This window comes from Onychomys torridus, chromosome 1 (genome assembly GCF_903995425.1).
Source record: "Onychomys torridus chromosome 1, mOncTor1.1, whole genome shotgun sequence".
In the NCBI taxonomy this organism is placed as follows: domain Eukaryota; kingdom Metazoa; phylum Chordata; class Mammalia; order Rodentia; family Cricetidae; genus Onychomys; species Onychomys torridus.
In genome coordinates this window covers 124,867,386-124,891,950 of record NC_050443.1, presented here as the reverse complement: position 1 = coordinate 124,891,950, position 24,565 = coordinate 124,867,386, and the positions used below count along the sequence as shown (strand labels likewise).

Genomic DNA, 24,565 nt, shown 5'->3' with positions numbered 1-24,565 from the left:
CCCAGCCGGGCCCTAGAATCTGAACTAGGCAGCCCTTTCCTCAATCTACCCCTTTCAAGTGACACCTGACGTTCATCTACCACCAGGAGGGGATTCGTCCCTTGAGGTAGCACCTGGGGAGAAGAGCAACTCGGTGTGGGGCTGAAAAGAGGTGTGCACATCTCTCGGTAGGAGTCATAGAGAATGTGTCACCCCCAGAAAAGAGAGAGGGCGGGTTTTGATGAAGTCTTCCCGGATCCACCGTTCTGCATCATTCCACATGTATTTTTACAAGTGCCAATTCCGGCCCAGGCATTGTTCTAGGTCCTTGAAGGCCTGTTGGGAAGAAGGCCAGTTTGGCTCTGGCATGGTAGTGGGGAAGACAGACAATAAACAAACTCACACATACAACTGGGGTGACTTTAAAATGACAAATGCAATGTCGCCAAGCAAGGAAATGACATGCTTGCTTTCAGGACACCCAAGAGTGTCCCCATCCTGCACTGCAGCAGTAGACACAGGATGAGGCACAGCACACCAGAGCCTTGACTTCTAGGACATGGAAGACGGCAGGAATGGTAGAGTTCCCTGGAATGCAGTGGTCCATGGTTACCCCCTAGATCACAAAACTTGGTACCACAAAAGTCCACACATACTTTTTTTTTTAAATTTTTTTTTGAGATGGGATTTTGCTGTGTACCCAGGCTGGCTTCCAACTATGTAGCCAAGGATGACCCTGAACTCCTGATTCTCCTGTCTCAGCCTCCCAAGGGCTGAGATTACAGATGTGTGCGCTCATGCCTGGCTTGGTTTGTTGAGAGTATGATTAAATGATTCTTTCTCTCTGGAAGGTGTATGCTGAGTTTTCTGTCCTGTCACAGCTACTTTCCTGAAGAAGGCCCCAGATTCCTTGTTTATGAAATGGAGTCACCAATCTCAGGCTGGCTAACTACCACCAACTCTGCCTGGTGTGTCTTCCATTGATCCCAACCTGTGCTCCTATTGATTTGGCCTTGATTGGTGGGTAATCAGATTAAAAAAGAAAAGTTCAGGGCTGGAGAGGTGGCTCAGAGGTTAAGAGCACTGACTGCTCTTGCAGAGGTCCTGAGTTCAATTCCCAGCATCCACATGGCAGCTCACAACCATCTGTAATGTGATCTGGTGCCCTCTTCTGGCCTGCAGGCATACATGCAGGCAGGACAAATAAATGAATAAATCTTCAAAAGAAAAAGAAAAGTTCAGACTCAGAAGTGGATAAGCCATAGCTGGGTCTACACTGAATTCTAGGAGCCCAGAATTAGAACTGAACACAAAAAGGGCCTATGGAGGTCCCAGAGACCTGGTTCCCCTGAGACCAGCTCTGTATCCTGCCCCTGGGGTTCTCTGAGCATCCTCTGCAGACATTCCAGGTCCTTCCCCTGGGACTGAGCACCACACATCCTGTGTCTCATTCCCAGAAACAGCTTTCCTACCCCACCCCACCCCACCCCACCCCACACTGCTAGTTACCAAGTTTCAGTCAGTGGAAAGCATTTATTGAGCACCGTGGAGTGCTCCATCCTGTACAAAGCATTAGGGAAAGGGAGGACTTATCATGGAATAAAGGGCCATGTTGTTCAGGACCTGAAGCCCCAGCAACCCTGTCTGTGCCTCTGGGTGGTGGAGAGAGGCAAAAGGACTGGGGCCACCTTCCCCCTCTGCCAGATGTTAGAGACCAGATGGACTTGTCCCTTATCATAAACACTTTCCCTACTGGGGAGGGGCATGGAAGTGGGAAAAACAGCGGTGGCCTAGTGACTAGTTTGGAGCCCTACATTGGCTAGATGTGGATCTGAAAGTCAGGGTCCACAACTTCTACCTTCACTGTTGTTATGTGTATGGCATGAGTTGATGTCCTGTGCTCAGAGGCCCTGGAGAGCACCTCAGACTGTGGTAGTCTGGAAACAATGATTCTTTCCTAAGAATCTCTGACTGCACGTGGCCTCTGCCCTGCATTTCCCAGGCTGTCAATAGCTGTAAGACTGTAAGGCCAGTGACTGCCTACACTCTGTGGCTCTTAAATTCTTTGTCCTCACCCCTCCCAACCCCTGGGGGGTGGTTCACCCTCTGCAGTTTCTTAGACTGTGTATGCCCTCTTGTGGCTATTGGTGGGCATTTTCCTCTGCTCAGACTTGCAGCTGGCTTCCCTCTGGGTCCAGCAGCTCTGGTCTTGAGGGCTAGTTTGCTAGGACCTCTTGGGAATTACCTGCAGTGAGGTCCACAAGCTATATGCCGTGCCTTATTGTCAAGCTTTTGTAAGGGCTCCAAAAGAGGAGTACAATGCTTATGGAGCCCCTCTCTCTGTTCTGGAAACTTCCTGTTAGCAGACATTACTTCCCAGGGTCCAGTTCCCAGATGCCTCAGTAGCTTTCTGATCTTGATAAAAAGCTGGAACATAGGTGCTTTTTCTCTTGTGATCTGACCTCCAGGGCAATAACCATCTCTGGACTGACTGAAGAAGACACAGATTCCACCTGCCTGGTGGCTGCCCACACCCTTCCTTTCCTTTGCCTGCCCAGTCTTAGCCACCAGCCATCCCGGTTGGGGCCTGGATCACTCTGGAGCCCTGCACAACAGTGCTCATATCCCATCTTTGCAGACCAGGGTGCTGCATCTGGGAAGAGTCGTGTGTTTGGGGACCTTTGCTGTCACCCTGCTGCCTCCCTGCCTCCTGGAACTGGAGAGACTGGAGCTGTTCAGGTTCTCAAAGCTCCAGCAACCCTGTCTGTGCCCATGGGCAGCAGGAGAGGCAAAAGAATCCAGGAACACCCTCCCCCTATGCTGGAGTTGGCTATTAGATGAAGTTGTCCCTTACTAAGACATAGTTATCCCTCTAGGCTAGGGAGGAACAGAGGCCACGGGCTTTGGACAAAGGGCCTTGGAATCTCCCAACTCTCAACTTTGTCCTAGTCTATGTGGCCAGCCCCCTGTTCCCTAGCGGGCGGACTCATGAAGACCAGTCAGAGGTGGTAGCAGACACAACAGAGAACTGGGTGTGGGTGGTGAAGGAAGCTGGCAGCTGGCAAGAGCGGACTGAGAGGCTCCTGGAGGCCCAGACACCCTCTTGGCTCTTTCTGGCTACTCTCCTGCAGCCTGGCTTCCCTCTACCTTTTGCTCCGCTGGCTGTCCACGACCTCCTCTGGCCTGATCCTCACCTCCTTGGTCAACAGCTCTCTCAGACTCCCCCTCACTGTTCAGGCTCCCTTCCTCCCCCTCCCATGCTCCTGCCCCTGGCCTCTCACTGCCAGCCTTCTCTGGTGCAGCCCTCTGGGTCTCAGGCCTCTCTGCCCGGCGGTAGACAAGGTAGCCAGTTGCGGGAAGCCTGTGGGCCAGGGCTTCAGGAGGCAGGCGGTGGTAGCCTTGGTCCTTGTAGAGGAAGAGGCCAAATGCATCAGGATGGCTCACTCGGAACTTGGTGGCACAGAGCTGGCTCAGAGTGGTAATCGAAGACCCCGGGGGCACAGCCAGGGTCTTGGAGGTACAACCCGTGCTGGGGTCCTGGTAGGCTACTCGGAGGAGGTGCTGTGCAGAAGACAAGAATGAGTCCTCAGCTATGCTGGGTGGTTGTCACCTCCAAAGCCGGAGGGACAGGCTGAAGCCGCGCAAGGACAGGGTGGAGTGGTGCACATCCCTGCTGGAATGGACGGCAGAAGCCTTGCGGGCTCCAGGGGACACTGGGGCAGAGAGAAACGTGTTTGTGCTAGTGGCAGAGGTGCAAGGCCAGCCAAGAGGGAACTCCAGAACCCGGAAAAGATGCCCAAGAGGAGTCCACGGTGTGCAGGGCTCTCTCCCTAACTGTTCCTGGGCTAATTGCCTAGAATGTTCCAGGGTGCCTAATCTTCCTGGCAGCCAGGTGCCCATTTTAGAGACTAGAAAACCAAGGCACAGGAAAAAAGTGATAGAGCTGGGACAAATCTGGGGCCTGGCTACAAAGTCTGGATTCATAGCCAGACTGAGAAGGTTGACATTGAGGCGGGGCACCCTGGCCAGGCCCGAGTGGGAGCACAGATTGAAGCTGGAGGACAAGCAAGGTAGAGCCCCGGTTGGCACAGGGCCCAGGAAGTTGCTGTCTCCCTGTCAGCTTCTACCTCCTCGTCTGTAACGTGGGGAAAACCACGGCCCTGCTTCAGAGTTTCCCTGAAGATTCGGTGAGGCTGCCGTGGAGCTCACAGCCCGATGCCTGTCCCACGGAACACATTCCCTGCAAGGGGTAATGGGCCTCTATTTCTATTGTAGGGTGATGCAGGGCCAGAGGAACTGTGTGTGCTGCGCGATGTCAGAGTCCTGCTCAAGCCAAGGCCAGTTTGGGGCAGACACGCAGGAAGGGCCCTTTACCTGGAAGCTGTGGGCGGCCGGCAGGCGGCGCTGTTCCCAGAGGGCCAGAGAGCGTTGGAGCTCCTGTGCCGGGCTGGGAGGGAGAGCGTGGGCCTGGCTCAGGCCACCCAGCAAGGCCAGGCTGGCGGAGAGGCTGGTCAGGTAGTAGCCACCTAGGACACAGGGTACAGAGAATGCAGCTCCGGCTGGGGTAGGGCGTCCGTCTTTCCTTCCTTCCTTCCTTCCTTCCTTCCTTCCTTCCTTCCTTCCTTCCTTCCTTCCTTCCTCCCTCCCTCCCTCCCTCCCTTCCGCAGCTAAGGAGCCCCAGTTCCACCCAGACAGGAAGTAAGGGGACCCTCACCCTCTCCGGTGAGCAGGGTAGGCTCCAGTAGCTCCGACATGTACTCAGCTTCTAACAGGAGGTCAGGAAGGTCGCACTGGGCCAAGACAAGGCTCAGCAGCGGCAGAAACTCATCGGCGCCAGCTTTCTCTCCTGTGGAGACGCGGGAAGGAGGGCGTTCCAGCCTCCTCAGAGGCCCAAGGGCTGGGGTCCCATCCCAGTCCCAGACAGCGACCCTCCCCACACCTGCTAGACTCCTAGATAGGATGGGACTGTCACAGGAACCACAGGTTACAGGGAAGAAAGACACTCTGTTCTCTAGAGCTGCTGAGACAGAGGGTTGGATCCTTCTGCCCTGCTTGCAGTTCTGGGGTCCTGGAACCTTCTCCCTGACAGAGGGTCTCAGTCAGCCTCTACTCAGAAAGAGCCGAAGCAGGGAAGGTGGTGAGGGTCATACCCGCCTGGGTTTTCAGGGCTGTGTAGAGCAACTTGCAGGCCTGCAGGAGCCCCTTGATCTGGGCGACAGGTGAGTAGGTACCAAGCAGCTGAAGCAGTCTCTGGCGCACCTGCTCCGTCTCCACTGGGCAGGAGAGGCACAGGTGGGACCCCAGGGCTCCAGGGCCCTGGGTCCGGGCCAGGTGGAAGCCCTCAGCCAGGCGGCCGAGGGAACCGTCGGTGGAAAGCCGGCGCCGCAGGCGGGCAGCTAGGATAGGTCGAAGAGGCTTGAGAACAGAGCGGTGCAGGGACTTCTCCAGGACCAGTTCTGCCAGAGGAGAGCAGACACAGTCAGGAGAAGGGGCCTGGAAGAGCAGAAGCCCCGGTCAGGGCAGGAGGTAGGGAGGGGGCGGGGTGGAGTTCACTGACGTGGGGTGCCGGGAAAGCATCATTAGGCAAGGAGAGAGGTGGATGAGAGAGGACGGAGAGCCAGAGACTGAACCTGTGGAGGCCGGGGCTGGGGCCTTACCCAGCCTCTCCGGTGGTAGCAGCTTCTCAGGGCCCAGCTCTGCACTCAGCATGGCCCGCGCCCGGCTTAAGGCCTGGCGGATGCACTGCAACTCCCGGGGCTCAGGACCAGCCCGAACCTGGGTCAGCAGGTCCTGCACTAGCTGACCCACAGCTGTGTATCGGTTTTGCACTAGCATTGTGGCTGCCCGGCCAACCTGCCTCTCCGGTGCCAGCAGAGAGCAGAAAGCAGAACTCATGGACCGAAGCAGAGGCCGCCGCTGCCTTGGGCGGCCCAGGAATGGGGAGGTTGTAGGGCTTCCTGGAGAATCCTCCTCCTCTGAGCTACTGGGGGAGCAGCAGTCCACCTCCTGAAGCGAAGGTAGGGGAGGAAGGCTAGGGCCAGAAGCACTGCCTGGCACACGATACCCCACTGAGCTCTCCCTCTGTAGCAGCTGTGGAGGAGGCTGTCTTTCTGTTTGGCTGGAAGACGTCCCTGGCAGTACAGGAACTGGAGGAGGCGGCACAGCAGGTGGAGACAGAGGACTGGAGGTCTCTGTGGACACACGCACTTTAAAACTCCTCTTGAATTTCTCCCGTTTGGTGGGGCCCAGATCCCCTGGGAAGAGGGGGTTGAAGAAGCAGAGGGCTGCACCGGTGCCCTGATCCAGTTCTTGAGGGGAGCGAGCCTTCAGCCTGGGCATCGGTGGGGCTTCAGAAGGCCTCTGCTGAGCCTTGGTGTTGAGGGGGGAGCTCCAGAACTCTAGCAATCAGAAACCAATGGGGGCCTCAGAGTGGTTCAGGAGGGTGCCTGGTCGCCCTTTCTTCCCACCTTGGCCTCTATGAGTTCATCTGTGCAATGGGCTGCAGGGAACGCTTACCCATGCCCAGATGAGAGATGGCCTCCAGCTCCTTGTGGGTGGCCGCCTGATGAATGGCCCTGGGGAGCCGGAGCGGGAAGAGAAGAATGTCCCTAAGGTCAGAACAAGGAGCCGTCAGGAGCAAGTGGTGTTCAGGAGCAGGGGTGGGCGGCACCAGGGAGCAGGCCCTGTGGTCACCAGGTGCCTGGCAGGCAGACCCACCTGGTGTGGCAGTATGCACAGATGAGCTGGACCAGGTCCTGGAACATGAGCTCTGAACCCTCTAAAGAGACGCCTGAGAGACACTGGGAGTGAGGCTGTTCTCTGGGGACCTCCCTCCCCCGCCTGTCTCCAGCCCCTTCCCGCCAGGCCAGCCCCCTCACCGCCAGGGCTCTCTTGGATATAGTGACTGGAGACAAAAGAAGGACCACTGGCTTCTGGCAGCCGCACACACAGAGCCTGGCACTGGCGAGTGTTAGACTTCCGTACCAAGAAGGTCTGCGAGAGAGCAAGACTCGGAGGCTCAGTGCTTCCATGTCCAGGCCCTTTCTCTCCCACCCTTGGCCGGCCAGTCCTGGAGGACGGGGAAGGACTTACCCCTGGAGGCTCTGTCCTCAGCACGTGCAGTGCGGCTGCAGCGTTAGCCCGCAACTGTAACCACACGGGCCGGGTAATCAGCAGCCGCTCCCGCAAGCTCACAATGCGAGCTGGTTGTTGGGACCCACTTGCCTGTGCCCTGCTGGCATCAGGTGTGTCATACAGTGGGTCTGGAGATGGCCTGGGGGCAGACACCCGGACCTGAGCTGGGGTCTGAGGTGAGCACCGCTCCCCAGTTCTGGGCTCCCCCCCCCAATCCATCCTGCCACTGCCCTCACCCCCCCACACACACACCCCGTGCCCAGCTGCCCTCCCAACTTCACTAACTTTTCTTTCTGTTGGTGCCCAGGAACAAAGTTGAGGTTGGTAGCTCCCAGAGGGTGTGCTCCTGTCTCCCCAGGGTCTTCCATGGCTGGGAGCTCCTTCAGCTTCTCCTGGGACTCAGGAAGAGAATCCAACCCCCAAGGCACAGGCGTGCACATTCCTGGCGGTGAGTAACACTTCCTGAAGGCGGTTCACCCTGTCACACCCCGCCAGTTAACTCTTGTATGTCCATTCCATGTGGCCAGTGTCCACCTCTTCTATTCCGGGCCCAGCCTTGAATGGCAGGGTCCCCCCTCCATGATAATGTCACTGTCAGGGCCCCAGATGTGGGAGGACCACCACCTCCATACAGTGCTCCCTACAGCCTCCTCACACTATGCAGCTGGGTAGGGAGGAGTTAAGCAGGGCAGACCAAGTTCCCATAGGCCCAAGCCTCACCCCTGGGTCACCTTAAGAAGTCTGCGGTCACTTGCTCATCTGCTCCTGCCTTTGGAGGGGGTCAGCCTTGTGGGAGAGCACCCCCTACTGGTCACAGATGACTCATTCCTGAACCTAACTTGGGTTTTGTAATTTCAGGTTGCTATGGAGAAAGGATGCTGTGTCTCCATGGAAACTAAACCTTTTGCTTAACTGAGGTTCTGGGGGTGGTTCTGACACTCACTGCTAACCAGGGGGGAGTGTGGCTGAGGTCGCCAGCACATGGTGCTGCTAGCTGCCTCCCACACAGGCCCTGCTAGCCTGCCTTGCTAATCTGCCAAGTGACTGGGGCAGGTGCAGACATGACCTGGCCTCTACACACGTGCAAAGCTTCCTTGCCACCCAAGGCCATGTGCCTCACCTGTTTGCCTGTGCCACGTGTAGCTTCCAGCTCTGAGCCCAGATCTTTTCTAAGTCACAATGTCCCAAACTACAAGGACCCCAGAGGAGCCTGTCTCAGGTGTTCCCCATAAATGCCTTGATTCCCTTGTAAGGTAACAGCAGACACACATCGGTCATGTCAAGGTATCAGGATGAGTTTTATTCCAGTCTTTGGAATCTTGGAGGCAGACACCATGAATGGCCCTGAGAAAGACAGGGAGGCTGCATCTCCAGCGGCAGCTAGGATGGGCAAGACTCCGACAGAATTTGTTTTTTAGGAGTTCCTCCTGCAGTGGGGCCCGGCTCCTGGCTTGGTGGCTGGGGGTAGGGTTCAAAGTCAGGAGGGCCGCTGCTTTGGATGAAGCCCATCTTCTTTGCTGGGGGACACTGGGGAGGGGGAGGGGGAGGGCTTGTCAGGGATTAGAGATAACAGTCTTGCTTGGCCAGATCAGCTTCAGGGCCACAGCTATGCCGATCCCAAGGACAGCAGAAGAGTCCAGGCCAGTGTTGGCAGAGGCTCAGGGGACAGCGGTAACACTGGAGAGCTACTGGGCAACCCCCTGCCTCTGCAGAAAAACATTAGTCCCGTGTGTGATTCCAGCTGCTCCAAGGACCCTCTGAGTGTGAACACAGGGTCAGGGTCCTAGGGGCACATGGGAAAGTCACTGAAAGGAAGTTGATCAAGAGGATAACCACTTCCTGAAAGCACCGAGGGAGTGCAGTCCTCCCTCACCACAGGGCAGCTTCTTCCTGCCCTCTCTGACCCACCTTGCTGTGGGAGGGCTCCAGTTCTTCTTTATCTTTTGTGGTGGTGAGCTTGGGACCAGGGTCTTGCCCATGCTAGACAAGCACACTACCACCGGCCCTCCATTCCACCTTGACACGCCCTTGCTCCATCAGCTAAGAGCCTCCCCAACCTGGTTCCTATCCCCCAAACTCCCACAAAACCCTCCAAGTGAGATCAAACTACAGATTGTGAGGGGCCGCCTCTCTGGGTCTTACCATCTGCTTTTCTCTTCTGAGGGGACACTGCTGCCCTGGCCTGGGTGGAGAGAAGAAAGGGACCTTTAGAGTCGGCTCTAACTTGCTGACATTGCCCACCCCCCCCCCCCCAGCCCTGGGTAAAGCTGCTGAGTCAAGTCGCATGAAGCTCCAAGTATCTCTTCTCAGGGACCAGTCAAGCAGCCTTCCCTCTCCTTCCCTCAAACCTGCCTGGAGCAAGGGCTAAGGAGAAGACAGCAGTCAGTCTTTAGGCAGGAGGACTACAAGCTGACACAAAGTCGGGGTACCAGGGCTAAGGCAGATGTTGCTCACGGGCAAGCAGAAAACTGCCTGGTTGCCTCAGATACCAGAGCTGGCACGGGTGTGTGTGTGTGTGTGTGTGTGTCAGCGGGATGGGAAATGGGCAGCACTGGACCTACCTTTTTGATAGCCGTCCAGTCTTCCAGGATGTCGATCTCCTGCAGCATGTAGACAATGTACGGGCCTGCGCAGGGGTCAAGGAAGCAGGACAACAACAGGAGACACCCAACGAGGGGCCACGGGAGGCACTGCCACCCACCCACTGCATAAGAAAGGTGGCACACGGACAGTGTGGAGACATGGTCTCTCTATGTAGCCCTGGCTGCTTGGAACTCAAGAGACCCACCTGCCTCTGCCTCCTGAGTGCTGGGATTACAAGTGTGCACCACTAAACTCATCAAGACCTTGGGTGTGATCCACTTCCTGCCTTAAGAACCCCAGTTCCTGGTGAGTGTGGGGGCTATGTTGGACACGACCTTACCCATCTCCCTCACTCTCACCCTTTTTCCAGGTCCGCTGGCCAAGGCCCATCCTGAGGGGTCCTGTTCCTCCTGTTTTGTCTGGCTCTGTCAGGAACTGGCTCACTGGACCCCTCCTCACCTAAAGGTGGGTCCTGGCCTCTTCCCTGCTGATAGCACTGTGCTCTGTATCTGAAATCTACCTTTTTTTTTTTTGTTATTTAAAGATTTATTTATTATGTATCCAGAAGAGGGCGCCAGATTTCATTACAGATGGTTGTGAGCCACCATGTGGTTACTGGGAATTGAACTCAGGACCTCTGGAAGGACATTCGGTGCTCTTAACCTCTGAGCCATCTCTCCAGCCCCCTGAAATCTACCTTTACCCACAGTGGTTCAATAAAGTCTCCATCCCACCTCCACCCCGAGGTGGTCCCAGGACTGACACCATGGATGTAAAAGACCTCAGCTCAGTGTTGTTCTGCAGCACAGGAGGGTCAAAGACCGTCCCCTGGGATGCCCAATTCAGAAGAGAACACATGCATGGGGGTGGGGGACACACAGAGCAGATCAGGAGAGACTTCACAGGAGACGGCATCTGAGATGACACCACCTCGAAGACCTGCAATAGCTCCAGGAGGGTTGAGCAAGGCCTGGGACAGCATGCGGCCTCCACCAGGAGATTGAGGGAAAGGGAAAAGGCTTCAAAGGCTGATCCTTACTCAGGAAACTACTAGGAGTCAGCAAGCTGAGTTTTCTCTTTCTTTGGGGTCCACTGAACTCAGGAGGACTTGGGACGCAGAAGAAAATCCTGACAGCTGGACATTTCATGTGACACCAAATGACCATAAATGATTCTGGTCTGACTCTGTCCCACACAATCCCTCTAACTTCCTGGAGTCCAGGGCCTGCTCGTCCTGCCCAGTGTCAGGCGACCTTGAGTGGAAGGATACCAGAGACGAGGGGCGCCTTCTTCCTCTTGCTGGGTGGCAGTGAGCCCCAGGTCTTTGAGCTGCCTCCGGTGTGCAGCTTGTCATCCCACCACTCTGTGCCCAAGACCAGAGTCAGGACAGTGGCTACGGCTAACTCCCACCATCCCTGTGCCTTCTCCACGGACAGGCCTGGTCTCCTCTCCCTTCCCCATCACCACCAGGGCAGTGGCCCCAACCTTGGGCCTGAGGCTGGCAGCCTCTTGGGATCGATCACTCAGGTTCTGACTGCACACTACAAGCCTGGGAAGATGACACTGCCCTTCTTGGTGAAGGCTCGGTCTTTCTGTTTGCTTAGTAGACGGGGGATTAAAGGTGATTCCCGGACCCCATGTGAACACAGATGTCACTGTCATGGAGAGGACTATGGTTTTTTTCTTTATATGCATCCATGTGTCAGCTGGATATGCCCCATTCTGAATGGGGGCAGGCAGGGGACCCACTCTGCTTGAGTCCCCACTATATGTGGAATACTGAGCTAGACCCTTTCCTGAAGTCTCATTCAGTCCTCACAGGAACCCCAAGAAGAAGGCTGTTTGACTCCCCTTATGCAGCCTGGGAAGCTGAGCTCTAGATGGGGGAGAGGGGCATTGCAGGATTGGGCCCTGGCCTCACCAGAGCTGATGTCCAGGCTCTGGCGGTCCTCCTCTAGCCTCTGGATCCGCTCCTGCAGCTCCCCAAGGAGCGTGTCATATAGCAGCAGCTTCTCACTCTGGGAGGAAGGGACAGGCACTCAGCCAGGGTGCTGCGGTGCCTCAGTCTCCATCCCAGAGGCCCACTTGCCGGCTCACCTCTAGGTGCTGTTTGGCTCCCTGGAGTTCACACTCATACTTATTCCTGATCACATCCAGACAGAAGCCCTTGTAGATTCCTGCAAAGGAAGAGAAGAGATCTGCTTGGCTGGGGGCCCTAATGTCCCCCAAAAGGAGATCCACAGGAACAGGGAGAGGCAGGGCAGGGACAAAAGTGAAAGGGCAGAAGGCTGGTTCCAGGAGAACAGGGCAGCTACCCACCTGCCACCTGAATGCGGATCTTTAGGCTCTGCTGCAGCCCTCCAAGAGGCTCTGTGTACTCGGGGGCTCTCTCGGCCCCCACTTCCTCCAGCCGTAAGCGCAGCTGGCTCAGCCGTTCCCTGAACAACCTGAAGGCACAAAGGCAGCTGCGTACCACCAGCTTCTCCAGTGATGCCTGCCAAATACCTGCTCCCCTTAAGCCCTCTTGCTGTACATCACCATGGGCACCTGTACCCCAGTTGCCCAAAGGCCTGCCCCAAGACTCCCAAGCTCACTTCTCTTTCAGCTCTGAGAACTGCTTTTCCAGGTCCAGCATCTCACTGACACACTCACTGCGACGCCGTTCATAGTCCTCGTCATCCATCTCTGAGGGAGAGGCCAATGAGTGCTGGCTCCACAGGAGCAGGCAGCTTCGCGCGCGCGCGTGCGTGCACATGTATGTGACACACGTGCAGGGGCTCACCTGAGCTCTCCTCCTCCGACTCAGTCTGGCTGCCGCTCCGCTCCTCCTCACTCTCATCCGCCTCCCCATTCACCTCAGCTGCTGAGTTGCCTTCCGCCTCCATCTCATCTGTTTCTTTGCCTGGAGGCTGGACGGGCATCTGGGCTCTGGGGGGGACGGGCCATCACTCACCGCGTCCACATCAGAGCATCCCAACAGGGAGGTGACCAAACAGAAGCCTCAAGTGAGCCAAGGGGAAGTGACTGTTGTCACTGAACGTGTACTTGGTGGAATTTGCTCCTGACAGAATCCTGGGGTACAGGGGAACAAGCCACAGTGGGAAAGGTTTCCCACTGCTGATGGGACTGGGCCCTACAAGACCCTTCACGGCCTGGACTCCAACTCCCAGTCCTTCTCCTTCTCCTCACTGAACGGCCAGTTCTCACACTCCTGCCCCATTTCTTTGCCCATGCACCCGCTCTGCCTACAACATCCTCAGCTTTCTTCCCGGTTCTGTCCCACAATTCTCTAGTCTTTCCTGTGTTCCAGATCAAATCCTATCACCTGCTTCTTCAGCCCTCAGCGTCTCCTTCTCCCTGCCTACCTTCAGCTCCTCCATTCTGGCCCAAATTACATTGCTTACTCTGCAATGTAACGGTGTTTAGAGATGAGACCGTCAGGGTTTTCTTTTGTTCATTTAATACACACGCACCCACACACGCATGCGTGCACAGCACAGAGCATGTGTGGAGGTCGGAGGACAGCTTGTAGAAGCCAGTTCTCTTCTACCATCGACACTGGACATCGGGGGGCAGCTGCTTTCCCTGCTGAGCCATTGGTGAGCCCAAGGTGGGACCTCTGTAAGGTGATTGGGTCCACCTCCGTGTACTGATAAGATACGAGTCTTTCCTCCCCACCTTCTGAAATGAACTGCTCTTTCCAGACACGGGCACCTCAACCTTGGTCCTCCCAGACCCCAGGACTCTGAGAAATTGCTATTTTATATGTATGAGTGTTTTGCACTGTCTTTGCGCCACGTGTGTGCAGTGCCTATGAAGGAGGTATAGTTCCCTTGGAACTGGAGTTAGACATGTAACTAAGCACAGTACGGGAGCTGGGATAGAACCTGGGTCCACTGGAGGACCAGCCAATACTCTTATTTGGGCCACCACTGCTGCCTTAAACTCAGATTTTTAAGCATGCTGGGAAAGACAGCATTTTACTACTAAGCTATGTCCCCAACCTTTTTTGAGAATAGGTCTCACTAAATTGCCCAAGCTGGCCTCAAACCAGTAACTCCTTGAGCCTCACCTTCCCAAACGGCTGATATTATAGGATTACAGGCTTGAACCACTACATTCAGTTAAAATCTCTGTTCTCATTTATAAATGACCCAGTCTCAGGTTTTTATTTTGTTTTGGTGAAAGACTGGGGATTGAACTTGGGTTCTCATAAATGCTGAGCCTTAACTCTACCACCGAGCAATATTCCAACCCCTAGGATTCTGTAAGGACTTGGACAAAAAGAACCTTCCTATGTGGAAGTTTAGATGTGTTCAGGTTTTTTCCTACCATTAAGAAAAAGCGGCCGGGCGGTGGTGGCACACGCCTTTAATCCCAGCACTTGGGAGACAGAGGCAGGCAGATCTCTGAGTTCAAGGCCAGTCTGGTCTATAGAGTGCGTTCCAGGAAAAACAAACAAACAAAATCCCACAAAACAACAACAACAACAACAACAAAAAAGAAAATCAAAAACCGAAAAAGCAGAGAAGTCTGAGCATGTTGCTAGCATGCATGAGGGTTTAGGCTCAATTCCCAGTACTGGAAAGGAAAAAATAAAAAAGAGAGAGCCTGATATGATACACATGTAACCCTAGCCCCCAGAGGCTGGTGCAGGAGGTCTGCAAGTTCTAGGCCATTCTGGGTTAGATAGCGACACTGTCTTAAAATAAAAACAAACAGAAGCAGTATGTCTGGGGGTGTAGTTCAGTAATAGAGTTGCTGCTTACAGCGACACCTGGATTAGATCCTCTGCCCTGTGGAAAAAACGAATACAAATACAAAAAATAAACAAAGCCAGATGTGATGGTACTCAGGAGGTAGAGTCAGGAAGATTACTACAAATTCAAGCTCAGCCTGGTACACAGAGTTTCAGGCTGGCAATAGCTGGTGAGGCTATGCCAAAAACCCAAATAAGTAAATTGGTAAATGAATGAATGCACTTGAAACTTGGTCCAGTTCACTTAACTTGTCCAGTTCTCCAGGCCTCGTGCACACTTGCTCTTCTGACTTTCACTGTTTAGACATCAAGCACTCACACTGAAACTACCCTGGCAGAATGACACGCTTCCTTGAAGCAAATGCCAGCATTTTTCGGTACTTGCCTTAGGTGACCTTGCAGAAACATTAAACACTGCTAAGCCTTCCCCCTTTCCCCGACTTATCTAATCTTTACTAAGCACCTAATATATGCCAGGTACCAACAGTCGCTGTGGCAGATGCCAGAGTGCAGCTGTGACAGACATAGTCTTTGGCCTCAAGGAAACAACAAGTTCCTGGGAGAGAAGACAAAGAAACAGACCTTTTTAAGGGTGCAAAGAGAGTGACAACTAGGGTGTTACAGGAGAGGTGTCTAGACCGGATATGGAGCAGTGACAGCTTCCAGGGGAAGACAGACTAGGTGAGGGCTGGGCAGACAAGAAAGGGATCATTCCTGGCAGGGTGGAGAGTAAATATAAAGACCTAGAAATGAGAAAAGGGACCAGTGATATGGGCATGTAAGCTCCCATTAAATCCAGGTTTCAGGGACTCAGTTATCTACATATGACAAGTTGTTTAGGCTTTGTGTGGTGACCATTCAAGCAGAAATATGCGAAGGGGTCTGATGTAACTCCCAAGGTCAACAAAAGAGGCAGGGGAGAAACCTCTATAGAAATAGAGTGAAAAAACTCAATGTCAGGGAGGAAGAGAGTTTCAGAATGAAGGAGACACGAGAGATTGACGCTGCCAGATCACCTGAGAAAATAAGCCATCCTGGATGCAGATGTTCTCTCTGTCAAATGGCTTCTATTTCATGCTGATGTTATTCCTACATCTGCTCTGTAAGTCTTCCCAGTGAGGTAGACCACACTCCCCTCTGCCCGGGACGCTTTCTTGGTTTCCATTTCCTATTCTCCCATTTTCATGTCTATCCACCCAGCGAATGTGGGAGCCTCACCAGGGCAGGGGCTGCACAACTGTCTTATTCACCCAGTGCAATACCAGCTCACTTGATGACTGATTTTTCTAAACACAAATTAAACAAAATGAACCTTTGCAGTGTAGGAATTGGCTTCTACTTCTCTTCTTGGTAACCCTACTTACAGTGGTGGCCACTCATTCAACTAATTATAGTCATGGACCTGTAGGAGAGTTTAGCAGTATTTCCTCCTGCTCTGAAAACCCAGGTCTCCCAAACAGCCTGATTGTTCCCCTTCTCGGGCCTCAGCTCTCCTCTTCACTGTTAACTATATGTACTTTCTAAGACGCAGCGTCAAGCACTCCTTCCTCCAGCTGACTCTGATCCTGACTTCATTAAATGAAGTCACAACCGTCTCTCCTTAGCCCAGGTATAAACGGGATATACCTCTGCTGAAGGTTGTTAAGAAGTGGAAAAGGTACACTGTAAAGCGCGGTGCACATGCAATTTATCTTTACAGACGTATAAGCACCTCCAGAGCAAGCCTCCAAGGAAGGCAGACCCCTCCCTACAGACGCAGAGAACAAACTCAGTTTCTCTGCGGCGCTCCGGGAGCATTCAGCCGCGACCCACCCTCTGATTCACCGGCCCAGGCCAGGGAACTGCGCAGCGCGCGAGCCGGACCGGTTAAGTCTCTGCTTTGGCTCCGACCCGGGAAGCAGAACCCAGCGTCAGGCGTGACCATACGCACCGTAGGGGCTGGGGCCTCCGGCCTCACGTCGGAGACTCCTCGAGAGCTGTCGGACCCGGGCTGTAAACGTTGGCCTCCCGGAAAGAGCTGCGCAGGTCCCTCTTTCTCCAGGAGGTGCCGACGCTTCCGTGTACGTCATCGGGAGGCGCCGGTTGCGGAGCTTACACTTGAACCACTGGTGTCCAGGCATGCCGGGATACCGCGGGCGGGTCTCCATAGCAACCGGCCCCCAGTCTCCCCCGCCCCCAGCCTGTCCTAGCGTTTGTGGTCTGTGCCCTTGGGTCCACCGCGGATAACCCGATGCTCCTGCCCACAACCTTTCAACTTAGGAGAGTAACAGAGCCACCTGTGGGTCTGAACACTCGTTTATTTACACACTGTCATACGAAGGCAAATGCACAGCCCAACCTACTGGAGGGCACAGAGCTGAGACTTTAAACCTCGGGACCCACAGACCCTTCCCTCCTTTAGGGAGCTCGGAGGGCGAAGGCTTGAGAGAACCAGGAAGCTTAAGTTCTACCCAGTCTGAGCACTACATTCTATGTTCTCATCTTTCTTTCCAAAAGGCTCCTTTTATTAAGTACTCAGAATTCTCAGATTTATTCCATTCGTACTTTTTGCTATCCACCCAACATTGTTAATAATAATATAATAATAACAATAGTAACACTGTAATAATATTAATAATACTTCACATTTGTACGAAGCTTACAGGATGTTTTCGTATACAGCCTCTCATCTGAGCCAACAGTTCTGTGAGGTAGGTATTTTCACCTCCCTTTTTACAGACAGGGTAATGGAGGCTCAGAGAGGTAACAGGATTTGTTCAAGGCCACACAGCTAGTTAGTGGTAAAGCTAAGACTTGATCCCAGCACCCCATAGTCAAGTCCAGTGTTCCAAAACCACAGCTACCTCTGTAAAGTGGAGGGGTGTTTCTTACCCCAGTCAGGCCTGAGGAGCCAGATGCTAAAAATTCTCAGACCAGGGGAAGAAAGAACTCAGCATCGATGCGGAGAGTTGGGGTACTTAGCCTTCAACTCTTGTTTGAACTGGCGGTAAAGGATCTTATTGCGCTGGTTTTCAGCCTCCTTTTGGGGATGGAACTTCAATGCTTCTTTGAAGCCCTTATGAACCAAAAAACCTTCGTTCAGCACCTCAAAATTAAATCCTGCCACGTGCAGCTCACAGGCCTGGAGAGAGAGAGAGAGAGAGAGAGAGAGAGAGAGAGAGAGAGAGAGAGATTACAATAATTTAATGGCATCCCCAGGGCTCAAATAGTCAATCTCTAAAGCTTCACTTCACCCTCCTTCGGGAATTCTACACTATCCAACCACTTTCGTCTTGTTTCATGGCCTCCTTTCTATCAATGGCCACTCCATCCCTGACACACCCCCAGCCCCAGTCCCACCTGCCCTCTCCCTTTTAGGCACCTGGCTGATTCGATTGAAGCCGTACTGCCGAAAGCGCTCATCAAAGGTGGGCACCTTTCCCCCGGCCACATAAAATGGTTCCCAGGGGTCCCGCCAGGGCACCACGTAGGCAGGTCTCAGCAAGCTTTCTTCTGGAAGGTTGATCCAGCGGGAGTAGTTGGTGGGCGCATGGCAAGGCGTGCACAGCCCATAATAAAAGGGCCGGACTTCGCCCACCTGATAGAGCTGCACCAGCTCGTTCTTGTTCATCGGCATCCGGCGTGCTCGGCGGATTTCAAACGCAGGCACGACCAGGGCCATGCCATCCCAGTGGTTACTCTGATCCAACATTTCCCTCAGGCCTCTCCACAGCCCCTCGCTGGGTACCATGTCCACATCAATCACCAGGGCATAGTTGGCCTCTTCTCGAGCCAGATTCCGTAACAGGTTATTGGGGTAGGAGATGTTGGTGCCCAGTGCATAATTAATCCCGGGCTGAGCCACCCTGGCTAGCTTGTCAAAGACCTCCTGGCATGACCGCAGCAGGGCAAACTCCCCTGGCTCCCGGGGGTCGGGCACAGCGGCCTCATAACGCGAGGGGCACACGAGGTGCATGGCAACCCTGGCACGCATCTCAGGGCAGTGGCTACTCAGCGCGTAGGCCAGCACCGTGGCCAGCTGCGCCTCCTCTCTGGTGGCCGCGAACACTGATACGGACAGTGGGCCCTCCCAGCGCTCCAGAAGTCCGGACAGGTGCAGCAGGTTGTCCACGCTGGCATGCGTGGCTAAGATGACATCGTTGGGGTCCATGGTGGTCTTCAGTAGACCCCTGTAGACGCGATAATCGCCGCTGGCATCCAGAACGCCTTCCGGAGGCCAGCGCGGTGCGGAGTTGAGACTTTACCTGGTCCACGGATCGCGGGGACGGCGGGAAGAACTCGAAATACTGTTCCTGCTCCTCCTGCCCGTGCAGTCCCGAGAGCAGCGACAGGTAGAGCAGCTGCAGCATTGCCACCAACATGAGAGCGGCCAGCAGCAGCTGGTAGAAGGCGCATCGGATGGCGTAGGACATTTGCATGGCTCTCGGGGCTCCCGGCGCGAAGCGGGGACCACCGGGCCGTCGCCTCCGCCAGCCACCGCAAGCCCAGATTTACCGCAGCCTGCCGAGCGCAGCCGAGGCCAGCCGAGGCCAGCCGAGCCCCGCGCTCAGCCCCGCCCTCCGTCCGCTTGCCGAGATCTTGGAGCGTGCCAGCTCGCCCTCTGTGCCTGAGGAGGAGCTACTGCAGCGGGCGCTGTTCGGCGCGCGCTTTGCAAACGCGGTACTTAACCGCGGTCACGTCGTGCGGCCGCGCGGACCCCTGGACGCGCTCTTCTCCCTTGGGATCAGGACGCAGACCCCATGACCAAGCGCGTCCTGAAACCCCAGTGCGCTGGCGGGACCGCGGGGAGGGGAACCCGTGCAGAGCTCAGCTGCAGCTCAGTCACCGATGGCGCGGTTCCCGGCTGAAGCCTTCGCAGAGGAAATTTAAAAAACCTCTTTGTCACACCGTTTCTTCTTTCTCTGAACTTTTCCAGGTGAGTAGCAGGGACGTGGGTGGAAGCGTGCTTGAGGTGCGCATGAGATGAGAGATATGGGAATGTGGAAGAGGGTGTTGCATGTGGGACGAGGTGGCCGAGTGGTTAAGGCGATGGACTGCTAATCCATTGTGCTTTGCACGCGTGGGTTCGAATCCCATCCTCGTCGGTCCTGTTTTATAGGGAGAAGGCTTCTTAATTTTCCACATCCTGCCTGTCCTGAACAGTGAAGAAATCTAGGGTCCGATTCGGTGTTCTCCACCCAATTTGCCCACCGACCGTGTTTCTGGTGAATTCGCATTCCAGCTTTCAGAAGTGCCATGGAACTAATTAGTCAAGACCCTCCTTTTCTTTCTCCTAAGGACGACAGCGCAGGGGTGGTTACCATCCCAGACTGGTACCCGGATTTTGACCAGCAGTACCTCGCCTGATGTTGTCTGCGGGGGATGTAGTGTCTGGTTGTTTAAATGACTACTTTTTCCCCCGCTACTGTTTCCTCTCACTTACCCCAGGATGGAAACATCTTATCTACACACAGTTGTCCCAAAACACACATCGAAGCAGAAGGCTTATCCACCACCATCCACTGTACACAGAAGGCACTTAGTGTTTGTGGATGAAGGGAACATGAAATCTTTGGCAGAAGTGTGGGGGAAGGGCAGGCACTTCAACTGCTTCATCAATCATCCTTAATAAATACTTGACATTGTTTGTTTCCTTAGGGCAGAACACTGAGTCTTGGTGAGGAGCAGCGGGCAGACTGGGGAAAGCGTTGAGTGAGAGCATTGGCTGGGTGGGTAGGGGCTTCCGCAGACTGCAGGGTTTCAAACATTCGGGAGACCTATATTTCACAGATTGGTACCATAGTACTCGGGAATGCCAGCTCTCTGCCAAGGCTGTGCTGGGCACTGGGGCAGGGGACCCTGCACATACAGGTTCTGTCCTTTTCCCTGAAGATAGGCTTTAGGAGGAAGGAGGGGAAAGTTCAGAACTTTCAACACAGGTTTTGTAGACACAGAGCTCAGAAATCAGACCTGGTGCACTGTGAGGGGTTTGTTTTGTTTTTCAAGACAGGGTTTCTCTGTGTAGCTTTGGCTGTCCTGGGACTCACCCTGTAGACCAGGCTGGCCTCGAACTCGGAGATTTGCCTGCCTCAGTTTTTAACTTCATTTTTTCACAAACAGAATTCTTAGAATAATAAACTTTGCAAACTAAATACTATTAAAATAGAGTTTCACAATAAATATTGAATACAAAGGAAACCTCTGGTAGCTTTTGTGTGCTGAGAAGGGGCTACAGTGAAGGGAAATGAGATGAGAATATGGTGGAGTGGGCACTAGCTGCAGCTCCACTCTGGGTAACCCCTGTTATATTTTATTGTTATTTTAAAGAGTAGCTCACTATGTAGTCCAGGATGGGCTTGAACTTGTGAACCTCCTGCCACCACCTTTGGAGTGCTGAGATCATAGGTTTGCACCAGCACATCTGGCTTCTGTTTGTGTTTTTGAGATAGAGGTTTTCTTTTTGTGGTTTGTTTGTTGGTTTGTATTGAGATGGTCTCTCTATGTAGTCCTGGCAATCCTGGAGCTCACTCTAGACCTGGCTGACTTCCAACTCGAAGAGATTCCCCTGGCCTCTGCCTCCTGGGTGCTAGCATTCAAGGTATGCGCCAAGTCTGGCCTGAGATAGTCTTAGTATGGAACCCAAGGCTGCCTTTACATTGATTCTCTTGCCTTGTGTTCTCCAGTGCTGGGATTACAGGCATGCATACCATGTCTGGCTCAAAATCTGTTTTAAAATTTGAAAGATATGGTCCACATTCCCACTGGTAACCTTTTGTCCAGAGAGGCAGCATGCTTTCTCACTCTGTGTTGAAGCTTGTCTTCAGCGGCAACCAAGCTGCTTACAGCTCTGCCTCAGCCTTCACTCCCCACTCCAGCGACCTGAGGGGGCGAAAGCTTAGGGTCTTCTCAGTCAGCTTCTGAACAGGCACCTCGCTGCGCATGCACATGCACATGACTTTCTACATTCCTTGATATTTGAGGGAGTTTTTCAGTCTGCCACCAAAGCCCCTTCCAGCTCTTCCTGTCAGACTTTGGGCTATTGTTTGTCTCACTGTAATCTTTACCAGACAGGGATGGGGCACTAATTTGCCCCCTTGTGTCTCAGAGAGTGCCCTTGACTAGAGCCTTTCCCTGGTGAGATTTCTGAGTTAGGGAAAACACAGACCCATGCTTGGCATCAGTTCCTAGACAATTAAAACATAGAGACAGTTCTTTTAGAACAAGGCCTGCCTCCCCTCCTAGGAGCCGGTGACCTGGATCCTCACAGCCACCACTGTGCGAGCTGACTTCCTATGGCAAAACCCCTGAGGTAAATCTCATACGGGAAAGGGTTCATTTTGGCCCATGGTCTCAGAAGTTCCTTGGTCATTTGGCCCCATCCCTTTGGGCCTGTGGCAGGGAAAACATCAGAGGTGCTTGCGATGAGGTAAATATGCTGTTGTATAGTGATATTTTATTTGTATTGAAATGTGATTTTATTTGTATGTCAATAAAGTTGCCTTGAGGTCAGAGCAAGCCAGAGCAGAAGCCGAGCAGTAGTGGGGCACGCCCTTAATCCCAGCACTTGGGAGGCAGAGCTAGGCGGATCTCTGTGTGTTCAAGGACACAGCCAGCATAGCAGACACACGCCTTTAATTTCAATACCAACCATAGAAGACCTGGAGGTCTGTACAAACAGGCAGTGACGAGGAGGTCATGTGGCTGGGTTACAACCAATGAGGGAGGAGAACAGAAAGTCTTTAAATAGACAGGACGCACAGAAGTAGGTCTCTTGCGGAGAGGAGGAACCGCAGAAGCAGTGAAGGGTAAGGTTTTCTGCTTTGGCTCTGACCTCGTGGTTTTTAACTCTGCAACTGGCTCTGTGTTTCTTATTTAACAAGCAGGATACATCTACAATTGGCGCCCAACGTGGCAAGAATTCATTAAAAAACCGCTTGCCTTGGCAGTGGGTCCGGCTTCCCGCCTGGGCGGGCCTGCCTCCCTAGCTCCGGCTTAGCCCTGGTCTAACCCAGGCCTAGCTCAGCTTAGGACTCAGGCGCTGCAGCTGGAGTTACTTGCTTAAAAAGCCGGTGCTACAAACAACTCAGGCCTGCGGGAGCTACCGCTAATTGCAGTAGCTACACGCAACTGCAGATAGGCTGCTTTTGGCTGAAACGCCAGCGCACGTGGTCGGTCGGAGCTTAAGGAAGCCAGAGCCCAGGCTCGACTCCGCTCAGACCGGAACATTGAAGCGGCTGGATTCAAGATTTTAGCCAGAACGTGGCTACGCTTTCTCTCTTTCTCTCTTTCTCTCTCTCTCTCTGGATTCCCACCTCGGACGCTAGGTAGCTGTTTGGAAATTCCCTCGGATTTCTACTGTTCTGCGCAGAATTGGTAAGTCATTTATATCAGATATTTTAAAGGAAACTATTTAAAAGAGATTTTTTTCCACATTAAAAAAAAAATGGGTTTTATGTGTACATTGGAAGAAAATTGGGCTTTGTTTGAAATTTTAGGCAGTATGGTAATGGAACAACTATATGAGAAGATTAATGTTGATCGAATTATGTACATTATTATTCTTCTTATCCTTATTTTACAATTTAAAAAGACAGTCAATTTAAGTGCCAGGATAAAAATTTTAGAAAAACTTGTTAAACCTGTTAAAATGAATTATAGAGAAATTCAGATTCAGACAGAAGAAATTAACAGTGAAGTTGTTTCAGGATTGGATTATAAGGTTACAGAAAGAAAGCCTGTTTTCACACAATCACCCTTAATTTATCCGGTAACCATACAACAGCAGCCTGGTCAAATGACTACACAAAATATTTGGACTCCAGTTGAAATGTTAGACTTACGAAGGTTTAAGGAGGCAATAGTATCTTATGGCATGCATTCTCCATATGTAAAACAAATGTTAAACTCCTGGTCGACTTATAATAGAATTATACCACAGGACTGGCGGGAGCTGGCACAGGCGGTTCTAGAACCGGGACAGCAGCTCCAGTGGCAAATGTGGTTCAAACAGGAAGCTAAAACCATAGCAAAACAATGTAGTGATAGAGGTATACAAATCTTCCAGGATCAGCTTGTTGGAGAAGGCCAATATGCTGCAGTACAAACACAATGTTTATATGATATGCAAACTCTAATTCTATGTCGAATGGCAGCCATGAATGCATGGGACAGAGTTGAGGAACCAGGGAAGAAAACTGAGTCATTTACAAAGGTTATACAGGGCCCAAAAGAATCTTTCACAGATTTCTTACAAAGATTGACTTCAGCAGTAAAGAGAATGGTCCCAAATTCAGAAGCTAGCCAGATAATAATTGAATCTTTGGCTTTTGAGAATGCAAATGAAGCATGCAAGAGAATAATCAGGCCTTTAAAGGCGAGATCTGCACCCCTGGAAGATTGGATTAGAGACACGGTTAATGTTGAGGCTCATGATCATGATAATATGTGGGTAGGAGAAGCAATTTCAAGAGGTTTGAGGAATGTTAGATGTTTTGGATGTGGAAAGCAAGGACATTTGAAAAGGGACTGTAAACAGGGCACTTCTAGAAACAATGTTTCTTCAAGGAACAATGGCAACAGAATGCCCCTTCCCTCAGGAGTATGTAGAAGGTGTGGTAAGGGAAGACATTGGACCAATGAATGTAGATCAACAAGGGACAGACAAGGTAATACTTTGCCTCAGTCTTTGGGAAACTCCCAGAGGGGCCTCAGGCAGGCCCCTACAGTGAATTCAGTTCAGACTTTTCCTGCAATTGTAGAGGAGACCCCTACTCAGAGCAGTTAAATGACCAAATGCCTATCAGAATAAACGAGGCTACTCAGAGTAATAGAACAACTGAGACAGAGAGAACAGAAAATTCAGGAGAGACCATAAAGAAAATTTTTTGGCAAACTTCTATAAATGAACAAAGACCACAATTAACAATAAAAATAAATGGTGTTTTGTTGTCTGGTCTGGTAGACACAGGTGCTGATGTTACCATAATTGCACCAGAATTTTGGCATCCATCTTGGCCTCTTCAGGAGGTAAATGTTCAACTGTTAGGAATTGGAACATTATCTCAAGTTAAACAGAGTGCAAGATGGCTCGAATGTATAGGCCCAGAAGGACAGAGAGGCAGATTAAAACCA

The 24,565-nt window shown here is 52.8% G+C and overlaps 3 protein-coding genes and 1 non-coding gene across 11 annotated transcripts; 1 reads left to right on the top strand and 3 right to left on the bottom strand.

Moving 5' to 3' along the window:
• Positions 1-1,497: 1,497 nt before the first annotated feature.
• Rin1 (Ras and Rab interactor 1) lies at positions 1,498-8,320 on the bottom strand. Of its 3 annotated transcripts, none has more exons than XM_036201628.1 (11): positions 8,234-8,320; positions 7,399-7,555; positions 7,072-7,252; positions 6,858-6,972; positions 6,697-6,769; positions 6,496-6,587; positions 5,637-6,377; positions 5,130-5,435; positions 4,694-4,825; positions 4,354-4,505; positions 1,498-3,540 (listed from the first exon to the last, which is right to left on the bottom strand). In XM_036201628.1, exons 2-11 carry the CDS (start codon positions 7,551-7,553, stop codon positions 3,097-3,099), a joined length of 2,391 nt encoding a protein of 796 aa, XP_036057521.1. In that variant the 5' UTR covers positions 7,554-7,555; positions 8,234-8,320; the 3' UTR covers positions 1,498-3,096. The 3 variants fall into 3 exon arrangements, with proteins under 3 accessions (XP_036057521.1, XP_036057528.1, XP_036057537.1); XM_036201635.1 differs by having other exon boundaries at positions 6,496-6,554; XM_036201644.1 differs by lacking the exon at positions 8,234-8,320 and having other exon boundaries at positions 7,072-7,125; positions 7,399-7,457.
• Positions 8,321-8,392: 72 nt separating this feature from the next.
• Brms1 (BRMS1 transcriptional repressor and anoikis regulator) lies at positions 8,393-16,656 on the bottom strand. 6 transcript variants are annotated; one of them, XM_036201688.1, is made up of 11 exons: positions 16,386-16,656; positions 14,919-15,011; positions 12,479-12,624; positions 12,291-12,381; positions 12,016-12,143; positions 11,794-11,873; positions 11,618-11,714; positions 10,967-11,059; positions 9,675-9,739; positions 9,256-9,295; positions 8,393-8,819 (listed from the first exon to the last, which is right to left on the bottom strand). In XM_036201688.1, the coding sequence occupies exons 3-11, from the start codon at positions 12,615-12,617 to the stop codon at positions 8,674-8,676; spliced, it is 879 nt and encodes a 292-aa protein (XP_036057581.1). In that variant the 5' UTR covers positions 12,618-12,624; positions 14,919-15,011; positions 16,386-16,656; the 3' UTR covers positions 8,393-8,673. The 6 variants fall into 6 exon arrangements, with proteins under 6 accessions (XP_036057581.1, XP_036057572.1, XP_036057607.1 ...); XM_036201679.1 differs by lacking the exon at positions 14,919-15,011 and adding an exon at positions 14,466-14,492; XM_036201714.1 differs by lacking the exon at positions 14,919-15,011 and having other exon boundaries at positions 8,393-8,896.
• Positions 16,657-16,732: 76 nt separating this feature from the next.
• Positions 16,733-19,005, bottom strand: B4gat1 (beta-1,4-glucuronyltransferase 1). The gene is given in 3 exon segments (XM_036201657.1): positions 16,733-17,576; positions 17,817-18,662; positions 18,664-19,005. Coding segments are annotated over 3 exon segments (1,248 nt in total). The 5' UTR covers positions 18,874-19,005; the 3' UTR covers positions 16,733-17,384.
• Positions 19,006-19,457: 452 nt separating this feature from the next.
• Trnas-gcu lies at positions 19,458-19,539 on the top strand. Its single transcript has one exon. It is a non-coding gene; the product is annotated as a tRNA-Ser (tRNA).
• Positions 19,540-24,565: the final 5,026 nt, after the last annotated feature.